Genomic DNA, 23,913 nt, shown 5'->3' with positions numbered 1-23,913 from the left:
TGAAATCTAATAGGAAATGTAGATAAATCTGAAAATTTCATTTCACAAATGGACAATAAAACTGACAATACACAGACAACACCGGTCAATGAATTGACAAATTATATTATGAAAAAGGGTCTATTGTTGTCTAGATTTACTCATTTCGATAACAAACCAGAAAGATATTTAAGTTGGAAAAACAGTTTTCAAATCATTAACCAAGAGCTCGATACATCTAGTGCAGCTATATTCAGACGATGAACATGTAATCAATGATAAAATGAACATGAAACGATGATGAAATGAAAAAGGGATGGGACACAAGGACAATGGGGTCGACAAATTTTGATTGCCACTGGAAATAGGGAGAGGTGGGTAGGGTCAGACAATTAAGCCTCCTGTGGCGGAGCCCTAAGGTTCCTAGTCCGGGAGAATACCACAGTAGGGTTCTTTAACGTGCGAGAAACGTGGCATCTTTCCCAACACGGTGCACCACTATGGTTTGCCGTATTATAGCCTGCCAATCCCAGCATAAAACACGCCACGGGTACCCCATTCCACCACCTGGGGCACACATCCCAGTTGCCCTGTAGACAGAGCGCCCTAGCCCCCGGCTAGGGTTCTGAGCACTATTTAATTGCCTTTTACGACAAGCTTAGCGCTGCTGCAGGTCTATTCTTTTAACAACCGGACCTGCACGGGGCCTAGGTCTATTTTAGCTACATAGTATGTACCGATTTTTTTATTATGGAAAAGGAATCATAGGTGCAAGAGTTTTTGTCCCTGAGAAGAGGATTGAATATGACGATACAAGTATATTCCGTGTTTCACGAATTTCCTTTGAAACCAGGTAATTCCGTATTTCTTGAGTATATATTGTGATCAACATAAAGTTAATAAAGGCGAAAAGATATCATATTATTTAATATAAAATTATAAGTAGTAACAAACTTGTACAAACATAACTCCATATAAATGGGTATTTAGTTTATAATATTAAGTTGCATGTTGTGGAAATTCAACATTCAACAATGGACAATATCAGGCACATTATTTATAAACATAGCCTATGTTAAGAATGCAACACATACAGTACATGTAGAATGTCCCATCCATATAAAATTATACAAAATTCGTAGTCAATCTGTCCAGAAGAAACAATGAAAATTTTACAGTATGTACAAAGTGGTTCCAATGTACGCTATACACGAACACATACTTTCCAGTAACTGGGGCATAATCATACAAGTATGTCATGCACATTTTGTCCTAATGAAAACACATACATGTAGTATTTCACTTTGATCCACACGTGAATGTAATCAAAATATTAAACAGTCTCTATAACAATTTATACATGTATGTTGGATAATTCATCAAGATGGTGTATTGCAATTATTCACGGTTTGAGTCGATTCAAACCCTACACATCCTCCTCTGCACGTCGTAAGCAGGTGACCACAGTAAATCCTGGAAATAGCGGATGTTTTTTCCACGAGAAGGCTCCTTACGGAAAAGTCTGTCGGGCATACTACCAGTTGCCTGTCCATTCATTAACAAACAAACGGGAACCACTTTGAAGACATGATAGATATAGGTCGTGCACTGCTCCACTGTCATGTGGGTAGCCCAGAACTCCTCAATAGAACCCACCAAGTCCTCTTTAGTGAAGAGGGTCTTTTTTTGAAAGGTTACGCTTAAGCTGGCTCCAAACCATTTCAATTGGATTAAGGTCAGCACTCTAAAAATTGGAAAAGAGGAAAAAAGTGTAAATCTACTAGTTAATCACTATGTATATAGCCTTGTTTCCAATACAAGTAGACATGTTACTTTATGTATTATATAAAGTTTGACTTGCTTAAAAGCGTAGTGTTGTGTCTCCATGCAACGGTTATACGCTCAACAACATTAACATATTAAAACACATGCGGAGGTGGTTAAACCGTTCCTTTTCCCCGTGCAGGTCCGGGTGTTAAAAGAATAGGCCTGCAGCAGCGCCAAGCTTGACGTGAAAGGCGACTATATAGTGCTCACAACCCTAGCCGGGGGCTAGGGCGCTCTGCCCATAGACCAACTAGGATGTGTGCCCCAGGTGGTGGAACGGGGTACCCCTGGCGTGTTACATGCTGGGGTTGTCAGGCTATAATACGGAAAACCTGACCGCAAACCATAGTGGTGCACCGTGTTGGGAAATATGCCACGTTCCTCGCACGTGAGAGCCCCGTGCAGGTCCGGGTGTCTAAAGAATAGGCCTACAGTAGCGCTGAGCTTGTCGTAAAAGGCGACTAAATAGTGCTCAGAAATCTAGCCGGGGCTTGGATGTGTGCCCCATGTGGTGGAATTGGGTACCCCTTGCGCCTAGCCCCCGTGACATCTTTCCCAACACGATGCACCACTATGGTTTGTGATCAGGTTTTCCGTATTATAGCCTGTGAACCCCAGCCTGTAACACGCCAGGGGTACCCCATTGCGTTTGTTTTTGTTTGTTGGGGATTAACGTCCGAGCAGCAATATTTCAGCTATATTCAGACGATGAACATGAAACTGATGATAAAATGAACATGAAATGATGATGAAATGAAAACCGGGATGGGACACAAGGACAATGGGGTCGACAAATTTTGATTGCCACTGGAAATAGGGAGAGGTGGGTAGGGTCGGGGAATTTAGCCTCTTGTGGCGGAGCCCTATGGTTCCTACTCCGGGAGAATACCACAGTAGGGTTCTTTAACGTGCGAGGAACGTGGCATCTTTCCCAACACGGTGGGAAGGCGTAAAAGGCGACTAAATAATGCTCAGAACCCTAGCCGAGGGCTAGGGCGCTCGGCTCATAGAGCAACTGGGTTGTGTGCCCCAGATGGTGGAATGGGATACCCCTGGCGTGTTACATGCTGTGGTTGTCAAGCTATAATACGGAAAAACTGACCGCAAACCATAGTGGTGCACCGTGTTGGGAAATATGCCACGTTCCTCGCACGTTAAAGAACCCTACTGTGGTATTCTCCTGGAGTAGGAACCATAGCGCTCCGCAACAGGAGGCTAAATTGCCCGACCCTACCCACCTCTCCCTATTTCCAGTGGCAATCAAAATTTGTCGACCCATTTTCCTTGTGTCCCATCCCAGTTTTCATTTCATCATCATTTCATGTTCATTTTATCATCAATTTCATGTTCATCGTCTGAATATAGCTGAAATATTGCTGCTCGGACGTTAAACCCCTACAAACAAACTCAAAATTTGTCGACCCTAATATACTTGTGTCCCATCCCTTTTTTCATTTCATGCTCTTATGATTTTATTTGGTGTCACGTCTCCTTGAACGATGATAACACAGCAAATCAACATGATAATATTAATGTCATGTCATATAGTCATAATCATGAGCACATAAACATACATTAACCGGCTGTTGCTCGGATTATTTAATAATTTAACAGTTTCACTATCGATAGATTTCAAGACAATCACCACAGCTTTGCAATCGATACGGAACATTTTGAAAATGGTGCACAATGATTGATTGTTCGGGTTTAACACCCGAGGAGCAATGTTTCAGCTGTAGTCAGGCGGTAAACATAAAATGGGATGGGACACAAGGGTAATAGGGTGGAAAAATTTGGATTGCCATTAGAAATAGGAAGGGGTGGGTAGGGTCGGGCAATTTAACCTTCTGGTAGGGAACCCAAAGGTACCTTCTATTGAATACTACACCAGGGTTCTTTATGAGGAATGTGGCATCTTTTCCTACGCAGTACACCACTATGGTTTGTTTTCAGGATTTCCGCATTATAACCCGACGACCTGGGACAATAATCAGTTGCTCTGTGGTCCGATTGTCAAAAGAATAGCCCCGAAGCAGCGCTAAGCTTATCGAAAAACCGATTAAATAGTGATCAGAAACCTTGGCAGGGGGTTAGGCGCTCTGCTTTGATTGATTGTTGGATTAAACGCCCGAGCAGCAATATTTCAGTTATATTCTGGCGGTGTTTGTTTGTTTGTTTGTTGGGGTTTAACGTCCGAGCAGCAATATTTCAGCTATATTCAGACGATGAACATGAAATTGATGATAAAATGAACATGAAATGATGATGAAATGAAAAAGGGATGGGACACAAGGACAATGGGGTCGACAAATTTTGATTGCCACTGGAAATTGGGAGAGATGGTTAGGGTCGGACAATTTAGCCTCCTGTGGCGGAGCCCTATGGTTCCTACTCCAGGAGAATACCACAGTAGTGTTCTTTAACGTGCGAGGAACGTGGCATCTTTCCCAACACGGTGTACCACTATGGTTTGCGGTCAGGTTTTCCGTATTATAGCCTGACAACCCCAGCATGTAACACACCAGGGGTACCCCATTCCACCACCTGGGGCACACATCCCAGTTGCTCTTTGGGCAGAGAGCCCTAGCCCCGGCTAAGGTTCTGAGCACTATTAAGTCGCCTTTTACGACAATCTTAGCGCTGCTGCAGGCCTATTCTTTTGACACCCAGACCTGCACGGGGCTTTTCTGGTGGTGAACAGGAAATAGATGATTAAATAAAATTGGAAATGGACACATGGATAATTTGGTCGACAAATTTTGACTGCCAATGGAAATAAAGAGAGGTGGGTAGGGTCCGGCAATTTAGCCTTCTTTTGCGGAGCCCTCAGGTTTATACTCTTGGAGAATATCACAGAAGAGTTTTTGTAACGTGCGAGGAACGTGGCATCTTTCCCAACACGGTGTACCACTATGGTTTGCGGTCAGGTTTTCCGTATTATAGCCTGATAACCCCAACATCCCAGTTGGTCTGTGAGCAGAGAGCCTAGCCCCCTGCTAGGTTTCTGAGCTATATTTTGTCGCCTTTTATGACAAATTTAGCGCTACTGCAGGCCTTTTCCTTTGACACTCGGACCTGTAAGAGACAATTTGGCCTATAGAATGGTTTATTCACTGTTTCCTGCATGTGAAACGGATTAATCTTCATAAACATGTATCAATCACCGGTTCCAACGAAGTCAAAATAGCCTACTAGTCACCGTAGTTACAAACTTGCACCGATTATCTTCGTAGGAGAAGAAAATCACGTTCTTGGAGAAAGATAAGTGAATACAATACACGAAGAACAGGAGTTAACAACTAAGACTTTAAAAGCAGGTTTGACTGACACTCATTTAGTGTATATCTTTTGTTATGCTAGGTTGTGTCCAATTTGAAGATGAAGTATTCAACCCAACGAAACAGAGATCAGAGCGTCTGTAAAGACAAAAATGTTTTCTGAAATGCAGGTTGAAAATATGTTCTATTTTCGTTTTATTTGGATCTCTCCTTATCAGTCACATAATTTCCACACTTGTCAACACGGCAATGCTTTGTACGACCTGTTAATCTAAACAGAACAACCAAGGTTATTTTTATTGGCCAGAAATTTTACTATGGATTTCAAGAAAAATAAGATCTGCAGTAATAAATAAACGTCTGTACCTGTAGAAATTGAACTATTGGGAAAATATATATATCGATGGTGAAAAGGTCCTTTCATTTTTGTATTTTTATTTATTCTTAAAATAGAATAGTATTTGCTAGTTATCGCACAATAAACCAAGAACGCTTGGACCAATTAGAATTAGTTCATTGACTTGATATAGCTGAATATTGCTGCTTGGGCGTTCAACACCCGCAATCAATCAATCGTAATAGTTTATCAAGCTCAGCAAGGTAAAATAATTGTTACTTTGTACGCTTAAGCCTTATACAATTATTATCGTCACGTGTTTTTCTTCACGCTCATGTATATTTTTATTGAGAATCGGTCGAAAATCTTATTAGCATCTTAGTCAAAAGTGACTTACTCATGGTGTAGCTTAAAATGTATTAGACAAATATTTTATCTGCCGGGGCATCATCAGTATCTCCCGGATACAACGATGTTTCTGGAGTAATCCTACTTTGAGTGATTGGACTGAACAATTGTGTTCATATTGAATGCTGTGTAATAATTTTGTGTAGTTTGAGATACTATATTAATAGAATAACATAAATCTAGCGGTTATATGATAACCAAAAGTGTGTTGTAAAGACTTTGAACTCTACCGGTGCACCTGGTCCATGCTTCCAGTTTTTAGTGCAGTCCGTGTTACTAATTTGATTTTGTTGCTTTGTATGTATGATTTTAGTTACTTTATGTCTGTTGTGATTGTCTGTTTTCCATGTCTGGTCTTTGTCCCTGGATTACATTCTTTTGATTACCGCTATAACCTTGGTTCCCCTGATTACTCTGTAAACAATGTTGCTTTCATAAATAGAAAATAAGCCTTCGGAAATTTACTGAAATATTAAAAAGCAAACAACAGTTTTTCTTTCCAAAACATGACTGGGCATTTCTAATTGTAGGTTGCTGTGATCAAACATCCATAACTTGTTATGAAGGGTTTAAGCACATTATTCGTGGCGGTATTCCTACGCATTTGCTCACGAACTGTCGAATTCCATTCAGGTAGGTTAAATGAAATACCTTTAATAAACTTAAAACTTTGGATAAATGAAATCATACACGCATTTTATATATAACGTCCAATATGGAATATGCTTGGTCAACATGCTTTGAATTGTCACTCCTCTATCACCAGGTATATAATATTAGTTGATATCCACATTTATGATTTAAGAGAAAGTCTATTAAAAATTAGGCAGTGGGTTGCACATGAATAATTTTGTATTCAATTTTTTTTTACCCATTTAATGTCACGCCCCATGCAGGTCCGGGTGTCAAAAGAATAGACTTGCAGCAGCGCTAACCTTGTCGTAAAAGGCGAATAAATAGTACTCAGAACCCTTGCCGGTGATAGGGCGTTCTGCCACAAAGCAACTGTGGCATGTTACATGATGGAATTGTAAGGCCATTATACGGAAAACTTGACCGCAAACCATAGTAGAGCAACGTGTTGGGAAAGGTGTCACGTTCCTCGCACGTTAAAGAATCCTTTTTTGGTATTTTTACGGAGTAGGAACCATTGGGCTGCACCACAATTGCCCGACCTTACCCACCTATCCATATTTCCAGTGGCGCCCCGTGCAGGTCGGGGTGTTAAAAGAATAGGCCTGCAGCAGCGCTAAGCTTGTCGTATAAGGCGACTAAATAGTGCTCAAAAACCTAGCCGTGGGCTAGGCGCTCTGCCCACAGAGCAACTAAGATGTGTGCCCGAGGAGTTGGAATGGGGTACCCCTGGCGTGTTATATGCTGGGATTGTCAGGCTATAGTGGTGCACCGTGTTGGGAAAGATGCCACGTTCCTCGCACGTTAAAGAACCCTGCTGTGGTATTCGATAGGAGTAGGAACCTTTGCGCTCCGCCACAGGAAGCTAAATTGCCCTACCTTACCCATCCCCCCTTTTTCCAGTGCCAATCAAAATTTGTCGACCCTATTATCCTTGTGACCTATTCTTTTTTTTTTCATTTCATGTTCATTTTATCATCCATTTCATGTTCATTGTCTGAATATAGCTGAAATATTGCTGCTCGGACGTTAAACCCCAACAAACAAACAAACATATTTCCAGTGGCAATCAAAATTTGTCGACCTCATTGTTCTTGTGTCCCTTCACATTTATTTATTTCAACGTCATTTCATGTTCATCGTCAGAATAAACTTAAATATTGCTGCTCGGGTAATAAACCCCAATAATCAGTAAATATTCCTGAGCATCTTAATGCAGTATTTGTAATTTTCTCTACGCACATCTAAACTGTGATGTGTGTCCCAGGTGGTGGAATGGGGTACCCCAGGCGTTTGATATGATGGGGTGGCCAGGCTATAATACGGAAAACCTATCCGCAAACCATAGTGGTTCACGGTGTTAGGAAAAAAGGCTACGTTGTTCACACGTTAAAATGCCTACTGTGGTATTCGATAGGAGTAGGAACCTTTGCGTTCCGCCACAGGAGACTAAATTACCCGACTTACCCATCCCTCCATATTTCTTGTGGCACACTTCTCGACCCTATTGCCTCGTGCAGATCCGGGTGTGAAAAGAATAGGCCTGCAGCAGCTCTAAGCTTACCGTAAAGGGCGACTAAATAGTGCTCAGGCGATGTGTGCCTAAGGTGGTGGAATTGAGTACCCCTGTTGTGTTACATGCTGGGGTTGTCAGGCTATAATACGAAAACCATAGTGATGCACCGTTTTTGGATAGAAGCCACGTTCCTCGAACATTGTTGAACCCTGCTGTGATATACGAGTAGGAACCTTTGCGTTCCGCCACAGGAGGCTAAATTGTCCGACCCTTCCCATCCCTCCTGTATTCTGTGGCAATCAAAATTTGTCAATCCTATTATCCTTGTGTCCCATCCCATTTTCCATTTCATTATCATCCATTCCATGTTCATCCGCTGAATATAACTGAAATATTGCTACTCCAGCGTTAAACCTCAACAATCAATCATTAGATTACGGACTTACGAGAGTCATATGATATAGTTTTTGACACGAATGTGGCCCGTGCAAGTCCGGGTGTCAAAGGAATATTTCTGCTCTGGCGTTAAACCTCAATGATCAAGCAATCATGTTCATGTTATCTCGGGCGTTAAACCCCACTAATCGACCAATCATGAGACAAATTTTGTTAACTGAAATATTACATGTACTACTTTGCAAACCTTTTGTCTTAGTAAAAGCATATTGACTTGAAATATATTATGTATTATTTTTGTAGCGATATTTTCCTTGATTTGTATCTACATTTCATTTTTAAGGTGCTGGTCTCACTTCTTGTTATCAGTGTAATAATTTTACCAATATTGCGGAATGCAATCACGTGATACGTTGTGCTGAAAATGAGGTGAGTTACATTGTTGTCAGTAGATATCAGTGGACAGTGCATGTAAACTACGAAGGCTTATGTTCGCGTAAAATTCACGCGAACTTCAAAAGAAATTGACGTGATTTTCATGTGAAATCACTCTACATGAATTTCATTGAAAAGTTTATATGGATTTCGTATAAAAGCGTGATTCGCCCGAATTTCACATGAACTCGGTTACAATTTTCATTAGACAAATTTAGGTGAACTTCGTCTAAAAGTGGTGTGAAATAATTAGGTTAGTCAAATCAAGCAATGCACTTTTTTTACTTTTTCACGTAAAATTTACATGAAATTCGTCATGTAAAATAATTTATTTTGTGAAATAATTACTTATTCCGTGCCCCGTGCAGGTCCGGGTGTTAAAAGAATAGACCCGCAGCAGCGCTATGCTTGTCGTAAAAGGCGACTAAATAGTGCTCAGAACCCTAGCCGGGGGTTAGGCCGCTCTGCCCACAGAGCAACTGGGATGTGTGCCCCAGGTGGTGGAATGGGGTACCCCTGGCGTGTTACATGCTGAGGTTGTCAGGCTATAATACGGAAAACCTGCGAGAATAGCATAGTAGGGTTTTTCTAACGTGCGAGGAACGTGACATCTTTCCCAACACGGTGCACCACTATGGTTTGCGGTCAGGATTTCCCGCCCCGTGCAGGTCCGGGTGTTAAAAGAATAAGCCTGCAGCAGCGCTAAGCTTGTCGTAAAAGACGACTAAATAATGCTCAGAACCCTAGCCGGGGGCTAGGCGCTCTACCCACAGAGCAACTGGGATGTGTGCCCCAGGTGGTGGAATGGGGATGGGTCACAAGGATAATAGGGTCGACAAATTTTGATTACCACTGGGAAAAGGGGGGATGGGTAAGGTAGGGCAATTTGGCCTGCTGTGGCGGAGCGCAAAGGTTCCTACTCCTATCGAATACCACAGCAGTGTTCTTTAACGTGCGAGGAACGTGGCATCTTTCCCAACACGGTGGAGCACTATGGTTTGCGGTCAGGTTTTCCGTATTATAGCCTGACAACCCCAGCATGTAACACGCCAGGGGTACCCCATTCCACCACCTGGGCCACACATCCCAGTTGCTCTGTGGGCAGAGCGCCTAGCCCCCCGGCTAGGTTTCTGAGCACTATTTTCTCGCCTTATACGACAAGCTTATCGCTGCTGCAGGCCTATTCTTTTCACACCCGGACCTGCAAGGGGCTCGATCAGTCATGTATAACTTACAAAAACAATAGTCAAATCAAGCAACGCACAATTTTACTTATTCGTGCTTTCTGTGTATGTACACCTCAACGACATTTTTTTAAATTCCTTACGTGTACTAGTGTCACTAACAACAACATAGCATTCGTAACAAGTTCATTTTGTTTCATGTAGGAATGCTACACAAGACGAACAACGAAAAGAACAGGTTATGACGTTTACGAATCTGGTTGTATGGCGAAATTTGTAAGCATATTCTAGAATCTCTTTACATATAATAATATTACAAATTTACATTATTGTTTATAAGGGAGACCTAGTGCACCGAGCATTTTTTTCTTTCATTTTTCAAAATCTAACTGACATATATGTTTTCTAATATGAGGAAGGTGAAACCTTAAACGCTCCCAATGGAATATATGAATTCAATAACCAAAGTCTTTTCATAATTGTTGTCAATCCTGTTATTAATAACTTCCAAATTGGTTAAAGATGTCATGATATACAATTTTTTATTGTCCTTATGCATTTTCCTATAGTTTTGGCCTGAAACATGTATGAGCCGAAGTGTCAGGAACTGTTGCTTGTCATGGTCCGAAATGTCTTTTGGTCGAGTTGTCCGGTAATGATTAAGTCATTTTCGTAAACATTAGGTCCCGTGCAGGTCCGGGTGTGAAAAGAATAGGTCTGCAGCAGCGCTAAGTTTGTCGTAAAAGGCGAGAAAATAGTGCTCAGAAACCTAGCCGTGGGCTAGGCGCTCTGCCCACAGCGCAACTGGGATGTGTGCCCCAGGTGGTGGAATGGGGTACCCCTGGCATGTTACACGCTGGGGTTGTCAGGCTATAATACGAAAAACCTGACCGCAAACCATAGTGGTGCATCGTGTTGGGAAAAATGCCACGTTCCTCGCACGTTAAAAAAACCCTGCTGTGGTATTCGATAGGAGAAGGAACCTTTGCACTCCGCCACAGGAGGCTAAATTGCCCGACCCTACCTATCCCTCTTCTGTTTTCTTGTGGCAATCCAAATTTGTCAACCCTACTATCCTTGTGTCCCAACTCTTTTTTTATTTCATCATCATCATTTCATGTTCATTTTATCATCCATTTCATGTTAATCGTCTCCCCGTGCAGGTCCGGGTGTTTAAAAGAATAGGCCTGCAGCAGCGCTAAGCTTGTCGTAAAAGGCGACTAAATAGTGCTCAGAAACCTAGCCGGGGGTCAGGCGCTCTGCCCACAGAGTAACTGGGATGTGTGCCCCAGGTGGTGGAATGGGGTACCCCTGGCATGTTACATGCTGGGGTTGTCAGGCTATAATACGGAAAACCTGACCGCAAACCATAGTGGTGCACCGTGTTGGGAAAGATGCCACGTTCCTCGCACGTTAAAAAACCCTGCTGTGGTATTCGATAGGAGTAGGAACCTTTGCGCTCCGCCACTGGAGGCTAAATTGCCCGACCTTACCCATCCCCCCTTTTTCCAGTGGCAATCAAAATTTGTCGACCCTAATATCCTTGTGACCTATCCTTTTTTTTTTTCATTTCATGTTAATTTTATCATCCATTTCATGTTCATTGTCTGAATATAGCTGAAATATTGCTGCTCGGACGTTAAACCCCAACAAACAAACATGTTAATCGTCTGAATGTGGCTGAAATATTGCTGTTCGGGCTTTAAACGCCATCAACCAATCGTAAACATTTGGGTGCCATGTTTTGACCAACCTTATCATAGAAAAAGCTTAGATTCGATTTGTATTTAATCATCGAAGCAAGGTTATATTTCCTAGACTGGTGTGGTCTTCAATCGCATTTGCCGAGTATACTTTCATGAAGCTACCATTACACTGTCTTAAGCTCCCGAGTTTACATGCACAAAATAGATTTTAATGCTTTTTCTGCCCTTAAGTATGCTGGACCCAGTTGATAATAAAAGCTTTTATGCTCCCTTCGAGAGAGTATTTAGTAATAATGATTGAAAGGATGAAACATAATCCATTTATATTTATACATACATTATTTTCCGAAGGCTTCTTTCAAGGGTAGATACTTGGTGATTGTTTTCCACCAGTCTTTAGAACTTTGCGAAAGATTGAAAATTTCCTACAGAATCTATATAAAATGTAGTAAATTCTACTTTAAGGAGGTAGACCTAGGGTAAGGGACATAACTCATGAAATCAGTAATATGTTTGCATCATACACAATTTCACCTAAGCCTCTCAAGTTTTCATTTGAAGCAGAATAAAATGATTCTAAGTTAATTAGATGCTTATATAAGATTGATGTAAAATGCTTAATACAAACGTTCCAGTGATTTTTAAGAGTTGTTTCCCTTACCTCCTTAATATGGCTAAATTATATCAAAATCAAATTCGGTGACCAATGTTTTTATATTAAAATTTTTGAGTAACGTATTTACTAGTATTATTAGGTTTGATCTACCCTTAATTCAAATTGAATTGTGATTAAGAAAAAATACAGAAACTCGAATCATATTTTCACATCGGGCTGGCCATTTATGTCGCAATGTTTTACCCGAGCAATGGCGACGGGGTAAATAACCTGAATGACAAGCGCGTAATAAATTGGAGTTTCCGTGATTTATTTCGATTCTAATAGAACTTGCTTATTCATATTTTTGAATTTACGCAGCCTATGAGTTGCACGAAATGTTGGTCATATGTATATCTTTTTTTACCATGGCTGTGTTTATAGAACTCTGAAGCACGTCATATTAGAATAAGTCTTAATTTATGGTAACATAGGATAATCTGGTACTGTAACGTCAAATACCAAATTAATTAAAAAATTATATATTGTTTTTAATCTTTGTAATGCTGGGATGATATACATATACTGTAGGGCAGTTTACGATTCAGTGAAAGGCGAAGATTTACTTCAAATGTTTGCTTGATTTAACATAAGAGGTACTGTAAATTTTCGCGGTGGACAGAAAACAGCATAAAATAGTACACCCGATTTTTAATACGAAATAACGCATATCATTTTTTAAATCCACGAAAATTGATACCCGCAAATATGTTCACTAACAGAATTTGCGAAACATAATATATTTACAGTAACTTAAGAATTGGACCACTTGACCTTCTATAAGAACAAAATTATTTCTCGTAATGTAGTCATGGTAAGTCAACATTGTTAATAAAATCAAATATTCCAGTAGACACCATATTGATTCATGTGTTCTTCCACACTTTGTTTAGGTTTGTCAGCAGTTAGGAGCAGCTCTAACTGGGAGAAAAATTGAGAATATTAAACGTTCTTCTCCAGACTGTTTCAAGTGTTGTAATGAGCATATGTGTAATAGAAATCTTTGCAAAAATCAAGGCAAGTTTTAATTCATGACTTTAAATTTTTGGAAATTTGCGAAAAACAAATAAACTGAACGAATGATACTCAGAAAATTATTAATTCAACGATAGAACAAAACTCATTATTTCTGTAATCTGAAAATCATAAAGGGCATTTTTGTCCATTGTCAAAATCCGCTAAAAATAATGAATTATGCACACATCAATCTCCAGCAATTGAGAAGATGGTCTCTTGGAACCACCTTGTCCCTTCGTCTACCATTAAAGTAAGATACTAGTGATAGACGGACGTACCTCCCAGAATTATACACCAACCACAGGCGTGTAATAGAGACCAAGTTATTTTGACTGGAAGGCGTTCTATTTATTTATAAAGTAAACTACACTATCAGCAAAAATCCAATCCTAGTGTACAACGGATATCAGTGGTTATTTAGTAAAATTTATATTGTTCATTTTTTCAGCTGTGAGTCCGCGGTATTTAGAGTGCTTTAAATGTGATATTGTAAAGCACCCGGACGATTGTACAACAACCGAGGCTTGTGGATTGGATCATGTACGTGTAACCAAACTGCTCTACCTTTTTTTTTTACTTTTTTACTACCGTGGGTCTATTATTTTTTGTGGGGTACCTAGTTTAAATTCCATGCGAAATGGATCATATCTTTCGTTTTAATTCAGCAGAATAATTTAGTTGGACTGCCGAAGATTGGGAATAGTGTGGTTAGTTGAATCATGCGAATTATTTGAAATATAGCCTTAAAATTCCAGAAGAAGTGCCTGAATTGTATATGGATTTATAATCAAGTTGTTACATTCGATAATAATATGATTTTTAATTGCAAAAAGTAGATAACCAATTGATTATTCTATTTATTATATAGATTTCCTTCATTATACATTGCTGTTTTCAATATGAATTAAATATTTTTGAAAGGCGGATTGATATTCGTGTTTAGAAGATTTAGCGGGTGAAAGTGCGAGTGAGAAATTACCGAATTTATTTCACAGTGTGAATTATCGATTTTTTATATTAAGAACATTCGGTAAATCACTGCTATCTATGTAATAACTGATTCCATTATTTTGCAACACTTGAAAATCGAGATAGACTTGATCCTATTAGGCCAAAAGAAGAGCCAATTGTAATTACTGTTTTTAGCGCACACGAGTAACGCTTAAAGAAAATACTTCAAACTGATTTTCTCTTCTATCTCATGCATGGAATTTTAGCGATTGCGACCAGGTGTTAAAAACGCATAGATAGACTTATCGTGGCAATTAATGAATTTCATTCAATATGTGAATGTCATGTTTCATGGCCCTATGATTTGAAATGCGGTTTGGAAAATACAGGACTATTTGTAAAATCAGATTAATTGCAGTTTGTATTTATGCAAAATATATTTCTATCTGCTTAGGAATGCAGCACGATAGAAAAACAACATCCATCAGATTTCTCACTGTGGTACGAGCTTGGATGTACACGTAAAGTGGTAGGTCTCTGAACATTTTAGCCCCGTGCAGGTTCAGGTGTTAAAAGAATAGGCCTGCAGCAGCGCTAAGCTTGTCATAAAAGGCGATTAAATAGTGCTCAGAAACCTGGCTAAGGCGCTCTGCCCACAGAGCAACTGGGATGTGTACCCCAGGTGGTGGAATGGGGTACCCCTGGCGTGTTACATGTTGGGGTTGTCAGGCTATAATACGGAAAACCTGACCGCAAACCATAGTGGTGCACCGTGTTGGGAAAGTTGCCACGTTCCTGGCACGTTGAAGAAACCTAGTGTGGTATTCTCCCGGAGTAGGAACCATAGGACTCCGCCACAGGAGGCTAAATTGCCCGACCCTACCTACCTCTCCCTATTTCCAATGGCCCCGTGCAGGTCCGGGTGTAAAAAGAATAGGCCTGCAGCAGCGCTAAGCTTGTCGTAAAAGGCGATTAAATAGTGCTCAGAAACCTAGCCGGGGACTAGGGCGCTCTGCCCACAGAGCAACTGGGATGTGTACCCCAGGTGGTGGAATGGGGTACCCCTGGCGTGTTACATGTTGGGGTTGTCAGGCTATAATACGGAAAACCTGACCGCAAACCATAGTGGTGCACCGTGTTGGGAAAGTTGCCACGTTCCTGGCACGTTGAAGAAACCTAGTGTGGTATTCTCCCGGAGTAGGAACCATAGGGCTCCGCCACAGGAGGCTAAATTGCCCGACCCTACCTACCTCTCCCTATTTCCAATGGCCCCGTGCAGGTCCGGGTGTAAAAAGAATAGGCCTGCAGCAGCGCTAAGCTTGTCGTAAAAGGCGATTAAATAGTGCTCAGAAACCTAGCCGGGGACTAGGGCGCTCTGCCCACAGAGCAACTGGGATGTGTACCCCAGGTGGTGGAATGGGGTACCCCTGGCGTGTTACATGTTGGGGTTGTCAGGCTATAATACGGAAAACCTGACCGCAAACCATAGTAGTGCACCGTGTTGGGAAAGTTGCCACGTTCCTGGCACGTTGAAGAAACCTAATGTGGTTTTCTCCCGGAGTAGGAACCATAGGACTCCGCCACAGGAGGCTAAATTGCCCGACCCTACCTACCTCTCCCTATTTCCAGTGGCCCCGTGCAGTTCCGGGTGTAAAAAGAATAGGCCTGCAGTAGCGCTAAGCTTGTCGTAAAAGGCGACTAAATAGTGCTCAGAACCTTACCCGGGGGCTAGGGCGCTCTGCTAGGCTATAATACGGAAAACCTGACTGCAAACCATAGTGGTGCACCGTGTTGGGAAAGATGCCTCGTTCCTCGCACGTTAAAGAACCCTACTGTGGTATTCTCCCGGAGTAGGAACCATAGCGCTCCGCCACAGGAGGCTAAATTGCCCGATCCTACCCACCTCTCCCTATTTCCAGTGGCGACCCCATTGTCCTTGTGTCCCATCCCTTTTTCATTTCATCATCATTTCATGTTCATTTTATCATCAATTTCATGTTCATCCTCTGAATATAGCTGAAATATTGCTGCTCGGACGTTAAACCCAAACAAACAAACAATTTCCAGTTGCAATCAAAATTTGTCGACCCCATTCTCCGTGTGTCCCATCCCATTTTCATTTCATCATCATTTCATGTTCATTTTATCATCCATTTCATGTTCATCATCTGTATATAGCTGAAATATTGCTGCTCGGGCGTTAAAGCCCAACAAACAAACAAAACTGAACCTTTTAGGTGAAAAACAACAATAACATTTAGTGTCAAGGAAATACAAATTGATAGAGTAAAACGCATACGCCGGTGCACTAACGTTTATGACGTAGACGGATAAGAGCACAACAGTGGTACGCTTTAGTGGCGTCTAGTGCTGTGCTTTTATTTGTTACTGCACATTTGCATTTTATCATTGGTTTAATTTCTTGCTTTCTTTCTTAAATTTGTTTACATGTAGTTATAAGTCAGATCGTACCGCAATAATCATGAATGCTGTTTAGTAGACGTAACATTAAAAGCTTGTTTGTCATATACAGTTACTGCAGACTCGAGTAAGCTGTAAATCCTTTTATCGCAATACCATACTTTTGATATACCATCGTCTATTTCACAAAATTGATGATTTTCTTTCATTTTTTCCGAATATAAAGTGAAAAGATTAGGACAACAAAGTCATTGCTGCACAAAAATACTTGATTGCCCTACCAGCTTTTTTGAGGTGGTCGTTATTAAAATATATCTTTGATCATATAGGAATGTAAAATGCATTTACGATGTTTACAAACGTGTTTGTTTCAGGCATGTGATATTTTTCCATTAACTTCAAATAGTTCTTCATTTTGTACCAAATGTTGCAATGAAAGTCGATGTAACAACAAACTTTGTAAAGAAGCAGGTTAGTAAATAAGGAAGTAGACCTTGGGTAAATGACACAAATCTTACAAATCATTGGAACGTTCGTAGTCAGCATTTTACATCAATCTTGTGTAAGCATCAAAGTAACTTGGACTAATTTCCTTCTATTTGAAATAAAAGCTTGGTAGGCTTTGGTGAAATTGAATATGATACAAACACCATTGGTTTCAAGAATTCTATCCCTTACCCTAGGTCTACCTCCTTAAATGAAGGAGTAATGAACAAATGTGAATGTACGGAAGCAGCTGTCTTTATAAGTATTAGACTGGAATGAATCATGCTTTCATTTCAAACACCAACAGAAAAAAATCACTTTTTGTCTCTGACTCTGAAACAATAACAGACCTTTTAATCAAATCAGATGTTGGGCATTTGTTGCACTTTGCAGACGTTATCGTCCTTGATCAGGTTGATGGGACAAAAAAATAGCATTTTTATTATATATTGACAATTATTTGATAAAGTGTAAACAGAGCTCGTTGACAGTGCATCAAAAGATGTTTTTAAAAAAAAAGACTGGAGTTGATTTGAACTGTTAAGGAGTTTGGGGCAAAAAGGTCACGTATTGGATATTGATCATATTTAATCCTGGATCAAACATTTATGGCAATTAAAGTTCAGTCTTGTGTCAAGCTTGAAATGTGTGTGTATACTTGCCCTATTTATTCAGAGTTCTTTTTCTTTGAAGCATTTTTAGGTAGTTTATAAAATTTCGAAAAAGATTAAATCGTTCATCAGAAAAAACCTTAAACAATACAGAACAAACCAAACAAAATATCGGTGTGTACTCTGAAAAAGGAACAAGTACCTGTACCTTATAAAAGATCATCTACTGTTCTGCTTGAAGTACTGTAGCTTTTTAATTTACAGTTTTTTTTTAATATAATGTTAGAATTTTCTGTTGATATTTTATAATCAAACTCCTTCACAGTTTCAGCACTACCGCTTTTACTATCATATCCTCAGAATCAGACTGCACCATTGGGAAGTACTGTCCATTTACATTGTGAAGTTGCTCATATTAGTAATCTTCCGTTTACAGTACAATGGTCTCACGAGAATGTATGTATTTTAATACAAGAATCTTGCAAATTCTGATACACCCCCAAAGAAGGATACACAATTTTATTTTTGTTATTATGTTGTGTATGATGAAATGTATTATTCATTCCAATCCGTCTGTTTTTGAAGGAGATAATCCACACTGAAAACCAAGTTTCTATTGTATTTTAGTGTCATTAAAATAACTATCTTAATTAATTTTAATTCTAAGGTACATTCTATCATCATGTTTATCTCTTAAGAACAAGGGTTATATAAAAAAAACTACATGTTAATTTCTGTTTACTATAACATTTTACACAAAGTATCAAAAATTAAAATATGCAAGCTTTCAAACCATGATTCACATGTTGCATAATTCTTACCTAGAGTGCTATTAAAGGTTAAAGGCGATGGAGAAAAAAAACAGAAACAAAAACAAAAAAGAACACTAATTTGGTGTTTCTAACATAAGCAATGTAAACAAATATGCTCTCCAAAGCGGGGTGTCAATTTGATTTTTAATTTTTTTTATATATTCAGAAGATTCGAATACCATTGTTAGTTTTTATACCCGAATTCGATGTATATAAAATAATTGAAATCTAGTTAGAATGATATATAGCAAGTGTATAAGTGCTCATGTATTGATGTATGAAACTGCACGTTTAAGAATCAAAGCATTCCTTTGCAAGATTTTACGAAGTACGAATACGAAATGTATTTGCATAGACTTATAATTACACTCTAGCACGGTATACAACCACCCGCTTTCCATAATTATAGTCAAATTAATGATGTTATGAAATACTAACAATTAAAGTAGATTTCTTTCACTTCTTTATACATACGTTGCGCAATAATTTATTTAATTATTCTACAGTGAGTCGTCAAATGACATTTCTTTGTTTTACACCTTGTTATATTAGAATGTTATTAATCTAGGTTTATCATACTACAACATACCCTCATGTTACATACTCAAATGAACACCAGATGGTTACTATGGTTATAACAAAGGATCACTATGGATACTGGAAGTGTAATGTCAGGAACATTAATGGGGAAGTGTCAGAAACAGCAATCATTACCCCTCCTGTTCCTAGTATGTCACATTTTGTCGAAAAATAGATAACGCAAAAATTTTACCATAGGATGATTTGTAAAAGACAACCACCATGCAGATCTATGATGTAAAAGTATTTCCGCGGTGTATCAATATTTGCTATTTTCGGGAAGAAAAATACCACGAAATTGATGTTTTAGCCTTTTTTAAACCTGCGAAAATTCGTCTAGAATCGATGCTAATTTGGTCGCGCCCTCAGCGGGATTCTAACCCCTATTATCTGACCTCTATGGCAACACCGCCTGCTATATGTCCAACACTCTAGACCACTCAACCAACTAGGCTATAAAAAGATAACTCGTTAAATGAGTGATTCTTCCTCTTAAGTAAATCTAGATTGCGAACATTAGCACTTGATGTAACTGATTATATACATATAGACTAAAATCAAATACAAAAAAAAAGACTAGGGTCGAAACATAACTATTTTATTCCTATTTTGTAGGTTTTGGGTAATTACTCCTGTCCAGTCACGGACGATTTCTAATGCATAATATAAAGATATTTAGACTTCCATATTGTTCAGATTCATTATTAGCTCAATAGAAACAATCTTTTAGTGCAGGTCAAGGATTTAAATAAAAACATTCTACTTATTTATTAATTGGTTGAAACAACGCGTCTGGTGTTTGTTAGTAATCTTGTTCAAACTTCAGAGTTAAGTGATTCTTTTCGTTAGATTTTAAGTAGTTTTTGGGGGGTGTTTTTATTGTACGGTTGCTGTTATCTAAGACTAGTTCTCAGCCCAGGAATATGAATTTCTTGCCTTTACGTGCTAAATTTTTCATTCTTCGATTCTGTCGAATTGTGTCAATTATAAATTTGCTATTCAGTATCTATATTAAGACACTCGTTCTTTATTGTCTACCGGTATTGCCCTGTTAAGGTCCATGTGTCAAAAGAATAAAACATGAGGAGCGATAAGCTTATTGTAAAAGGTGACTAAATAGCGCTTAGAAATCCGGTCAAGGTTAGACACTCTGACTACGAAGCAACTAGGTTTGTGTTTGAGGTGGTTGAATGGCGTACCACTGTCATGCTACGTGCTGGAGTGAATACGGAAAATATGACCATAAAGGTGAACATTAAAAAAACCCTGGATGAACATGAAATGGATGACAAAATGAACATGATTGATTGATTGTTGGGGTTTAACGCCTGAGCAGCAATAGTTCAGCTATATTCAGGCGATGAACATGAAGTGGATGATAAAATGAACATGAAATGATGATTAAATGAAAAATGGGATTGGACACAAGGATAATGGGGTCGACGAATTTTGATTGCAACTGGAAATAGGGAGAAGTGGGTAGGGTCGGGCAATTTAGCCTCCTGTGGCGGAGCTCTATGGTTCCTATTCTGGGAAAATAGGCTATAATACGGAAAACCTGACCGCAAACCATAATGGTGCACCGTGTTGGGAAAGATGCCACGTTCCTCGCACGTTAAAGAACCCTGCTGTGGTATTCGGTAGGAGTAGGAACCTTTGCGCGCCACCACAGGAGGATAAATTGCCTGACTCTACGTAACACCTACCCTTTTTCTAGTGGCAACCAAAATTTGTCGACCCTATTGTCCTTGTGTCCCATGTTAATTTTATCATCCATTTAATGTTCATCGCCTGAATATAGCTGAAATATTGCTGCTCGGGCGTTAAACCCCAGCATTTAATCAATCAATCCATCTCTGATCTATTGAAAGGGTAATCAAGCTTATATCAGTAATCAAAATAATGCAATCCTGGGACAACGACCAGACAAGGAAAATAGACATACACAACAAAGAACATAAAGTAAATCATACATACAAAGTAACAAAAGCAAATGAGCAACTCGGACTCCACTAAAATCTGGGAGCATTAAAATGTTCAGTTCTTCACAGGTCATTGCACATTTGGATGGCCATGGAAGGTTGTTTTTTTTTTCGCAGTTATCCGAGCTGCATGCAGTTTGACTTTGTCAAGTAGGAAGGTTCTGCCATAATTCTGCATAATTGGAAAGGTATTTGACATCACAATTTTGTCACAATGCTGTTGAGCTGTCAGATTGTCATTAATGTGTACCAAGTTGGTCTTTCCAGTATGGGATATGGTTACCCACATCATTACGCTTCCGTCACCGAATCAGTCGAGTTCCTGGGCACAGATAGCAGCAAAACTTTTATTCGTCTCCTGTAACTCTTGCTCTTCCACCTGCACGTTGTAACAGGAATCTGGATTCATCGCTTAACTAAGACTGATCTCATGCGCTGATGTGGCCATACTACATGTGCCTGAGCCCATTGGAGTCTTTTTTTGCAATACCGTTGGTTCAAAATGACAGCTCGAACAGGACGTCTAGTTTTTTTCCCAGCATCTTGTAGACGGTTTCGGACTGTTTGATCTGATATTCTACTTATTCCAGAAATTGATGAAGCAGTAGAAGATGCTATGATGAAGCGATCACGCAAATACCGTACTCTGATCTAGCGATCCTGAGCTGCAGTTGCCACCCGTGGTCGACCCTGACCTTGCAGGGTCGCAGGATGATCGATGTTTTCGAAACTTGTACCTTTGGGACACATAAAAGGGTGTGGGTACATCTGTCTGTGATTCCAATGCTTCTAACCGATGACATTGTTTCGTTGGGCTTCATTTAGATATGGCTAAACGTATTCGTTTACCGTCGTATGCTGATACTGATTTCCAAACCGAGAACCCCTGCCTTTTATAAGCGCCCCGTGCAGATCCGGGTGCTAAAAGAATAGGCCTGCAGAAGCGCTAAGCTTATCGTAAAAGGCGACTAAATAGTGCTCAGAACCTTAGCCGGGGGCTAGGGCGCTCTGCCCACACAGCAACTGGGACGTGTGCCCATGCTGGTGGAATGGGATACCCCAGGTGTGTTACATGCTGGGGTTGTCAGGCTATAATAGGGAAAAACTGATCGCAAACCATAGTGGTGCACCGTGTTGGGAAAGATGCCACGTTCCTCCACGTTAAAGAACCCTCCTGTGATATTCTCCCGGAGTAGGAACCATAGGGCTCCGCCACAGAAGGCAAAATTGCCCGACCATACCCACCTCTCCCTATTTCCAATGGCAATCAAAATTTGTCGACCCCATTGTCCTTGTGTCCCATCCCTCGTTCATTTTATCATCAATGCCCTGTGCAGGTTCGGGTGTCAAAAGAATAGGCCTGCAGCAGCGCTAAGCTTGTCGTAAAAGGCGACTAAATAGTGTTCAGAAACCTAGCCGGGGGCCAGGCGCTCTGCCCACAGAGCAACTGGGATGTGTGCCCCAGGTGGTGGAATTGGGTACCCTTGGCATTTTACATGCTGGGGTTGTCAGGCTTTAATACGTAAAACCTGACCGCAAACCATACTGGTGCACCGTGTTGCGAAAGATGCCACGTTCCTCGCACGTTAAAGAACCCTGCTGTGGTATTCGATAGGAGAAGGAACCTTTGCGCTCCGCCGCATGAAGCTAAATTGCCCGACCTTACCCATCCCCCCTTTTTCCAGTGGCAATCAAAATTTGTCGACCCTATTATCCTTGTGTTCCATCCTTTTTCTTTCATTTCATGTTCATTTTATCATCCTTTTCATGTTCATCGTCTGAATATGGCTAAAATATTGCTGCTCGGACGTTAAACCCCAACAAACAAACAAACAAACTGAAGCAGCGCTAAGCTTGTCATAAAAGGCGACTAAATAGTGCTCAGAACACTAGCCAGGGGCTAGGGCGCTCTGCCCACAGAGCAACTTGGATGTGTGCCCCAGGTGGTGGAATGAGGTACCCCTGGCGTGTTACATGCTGGGGTTGCCAGGCTATAATAGGGAAAACCTGACCGCAAGCCATAGTGGTGCACCATGTTTGGAAAGATGCCACGTTCCTCCACGTTAAAGAACCCTACTGTGGTATTCTCCCGGAATAGGAACCATAGGGCTCCGCCACAGGAGGCTAAATTGCCCGACCCTGCCCACCTCTCCCTATTTCCAGTGGCAATCAAAATTTGTCGACCCCATTCTCCTTGTGTCCCATCCTTTGTTCCTTTCATCATTTCATGTTCATTTTATCATCAATTTCATGTTCATCGTCAGAATATAGCTGAAATATTGCTGCACGGATGTTAACCCCAACAAACAAACAAACAAACAAACAAACCTTTCGAATATCACAGCAGGGTTATTTAGCGTGCGAGGAACACGTTGCACTACAATGGTTTGCGTTCATGTATTCTGTATTATAGCCTGACGACCGAAGCATTTAACACGCCGGGGATGGGGATACCCAATTCCACCACCTGAGGCACACAACCCGGTTGCACCGAAAGGCTTCTGAGCATTATTTAGTCGCATTTTACGGACAAGCTTAACACTGCTGTGGGCCTTTTCTTTTGACACCATCTATTTCATGTTCATTATCTGAATATAGCTGAAATATTGCTGCTCGGACGCTAAACCCCAACAAACAAACAAACAAACTTTTGACACCGGACCTGAAGTCCGGAAGGCACACGCATATACTCTTACAAAC

The 23,913-nt window shown here is 40.4% G+C and overlaps 1 protein-coding gene across 4 annotated transcripts; it reads left to right on the top strand.

Moving 5' to 3' along the window:
* Nucleotides 1-5,013: 5,013 nt before the first annotated feature.
* LOC148596962 (uncharacterized) lies at nt 5,014-19,915 on the top strand. Of its 4 annotated transcripts, none has more exons than XM_088564246.1 (11): nt 5,015-5,123; nt 6,360-6,462; nt 8,718-8,803; nt 10,198-10,269; nt 13,248-13,371; nt 13,820-13,911; nt 14,777-14,851; nt 17,118-17,214; nt 18,166-18,296; nt 19,221-19,380; nt 19,847-19,915. In XM_088564246.1, exons 2-11 carry the CDS (start codon nt 6,390-6,392, stop codon nt 19,855-19,857), a joined length of 921 nt encoding a protein of 306 aa, XP_088420372.1. In that variant the 5' UTR covers nt 5,015-5,123; nt 6,360-6,389; the 3' UTR covers nt 19,858-19,915. The 4 variants fall into 4 exon arrangements, with proteins under 4 accessions (XP_088420376.1, XP_088420372.1, XP_088420374.1 ...); XM_088564247.1 differs by having other exon boundaries at nt 5,065-5,119; XM_088564248.1 differs by lacking the exon at nt 14,777-14,851.
* Nucleotides 19,916-23,913: the final 3,998 nt, after the last annotated feature.

The sequence above is a fragment of the Perna viridis genome, chromosome 15, assembly GCF_037379345.1.
Source record: "Perna viridis isolate PV_CMFRI_1.1 ecotype Kerala chromosome 15, ASM3737934v1, whole genome shotgun sequence".
Taxonomy (NCBI): Eukaryota; Metazoa; Mollusca; class Bivalvia; order Mytilida; family Mytilidae; genus Perna; species Perna viridis.
The sequence above is the reverse complement of the archived record's forward strand: the minus strand, read 5'-3'. Positions and strand labels throughout refer to the sequence as shown.

Bases quoted from the DNA above. Each gene is read 5' to 3' on its own strand.
- LOC148596962 (XM_088564246.1), top strand. From the start codon at position 6,390: ATGAAGGGTTTAAGCACATTATTCGTGGCGGTATTCCTACGCATTTGC. The intron at 13,372-13,819 runs GCAAGTTTTAAT...TCATTTTTTCAG, and splicing joins AAATCTTTGCAAAAATCAAG to CTGTGAGTCCGCGGTATTTA. The intron at 13,912-14,776 runs GTACGTGTAACC...CTATCTGCTTAG, and splicing joins AGGCTTGTGGATTGGATCAT to GAATGCAGCACGATAGAAAA.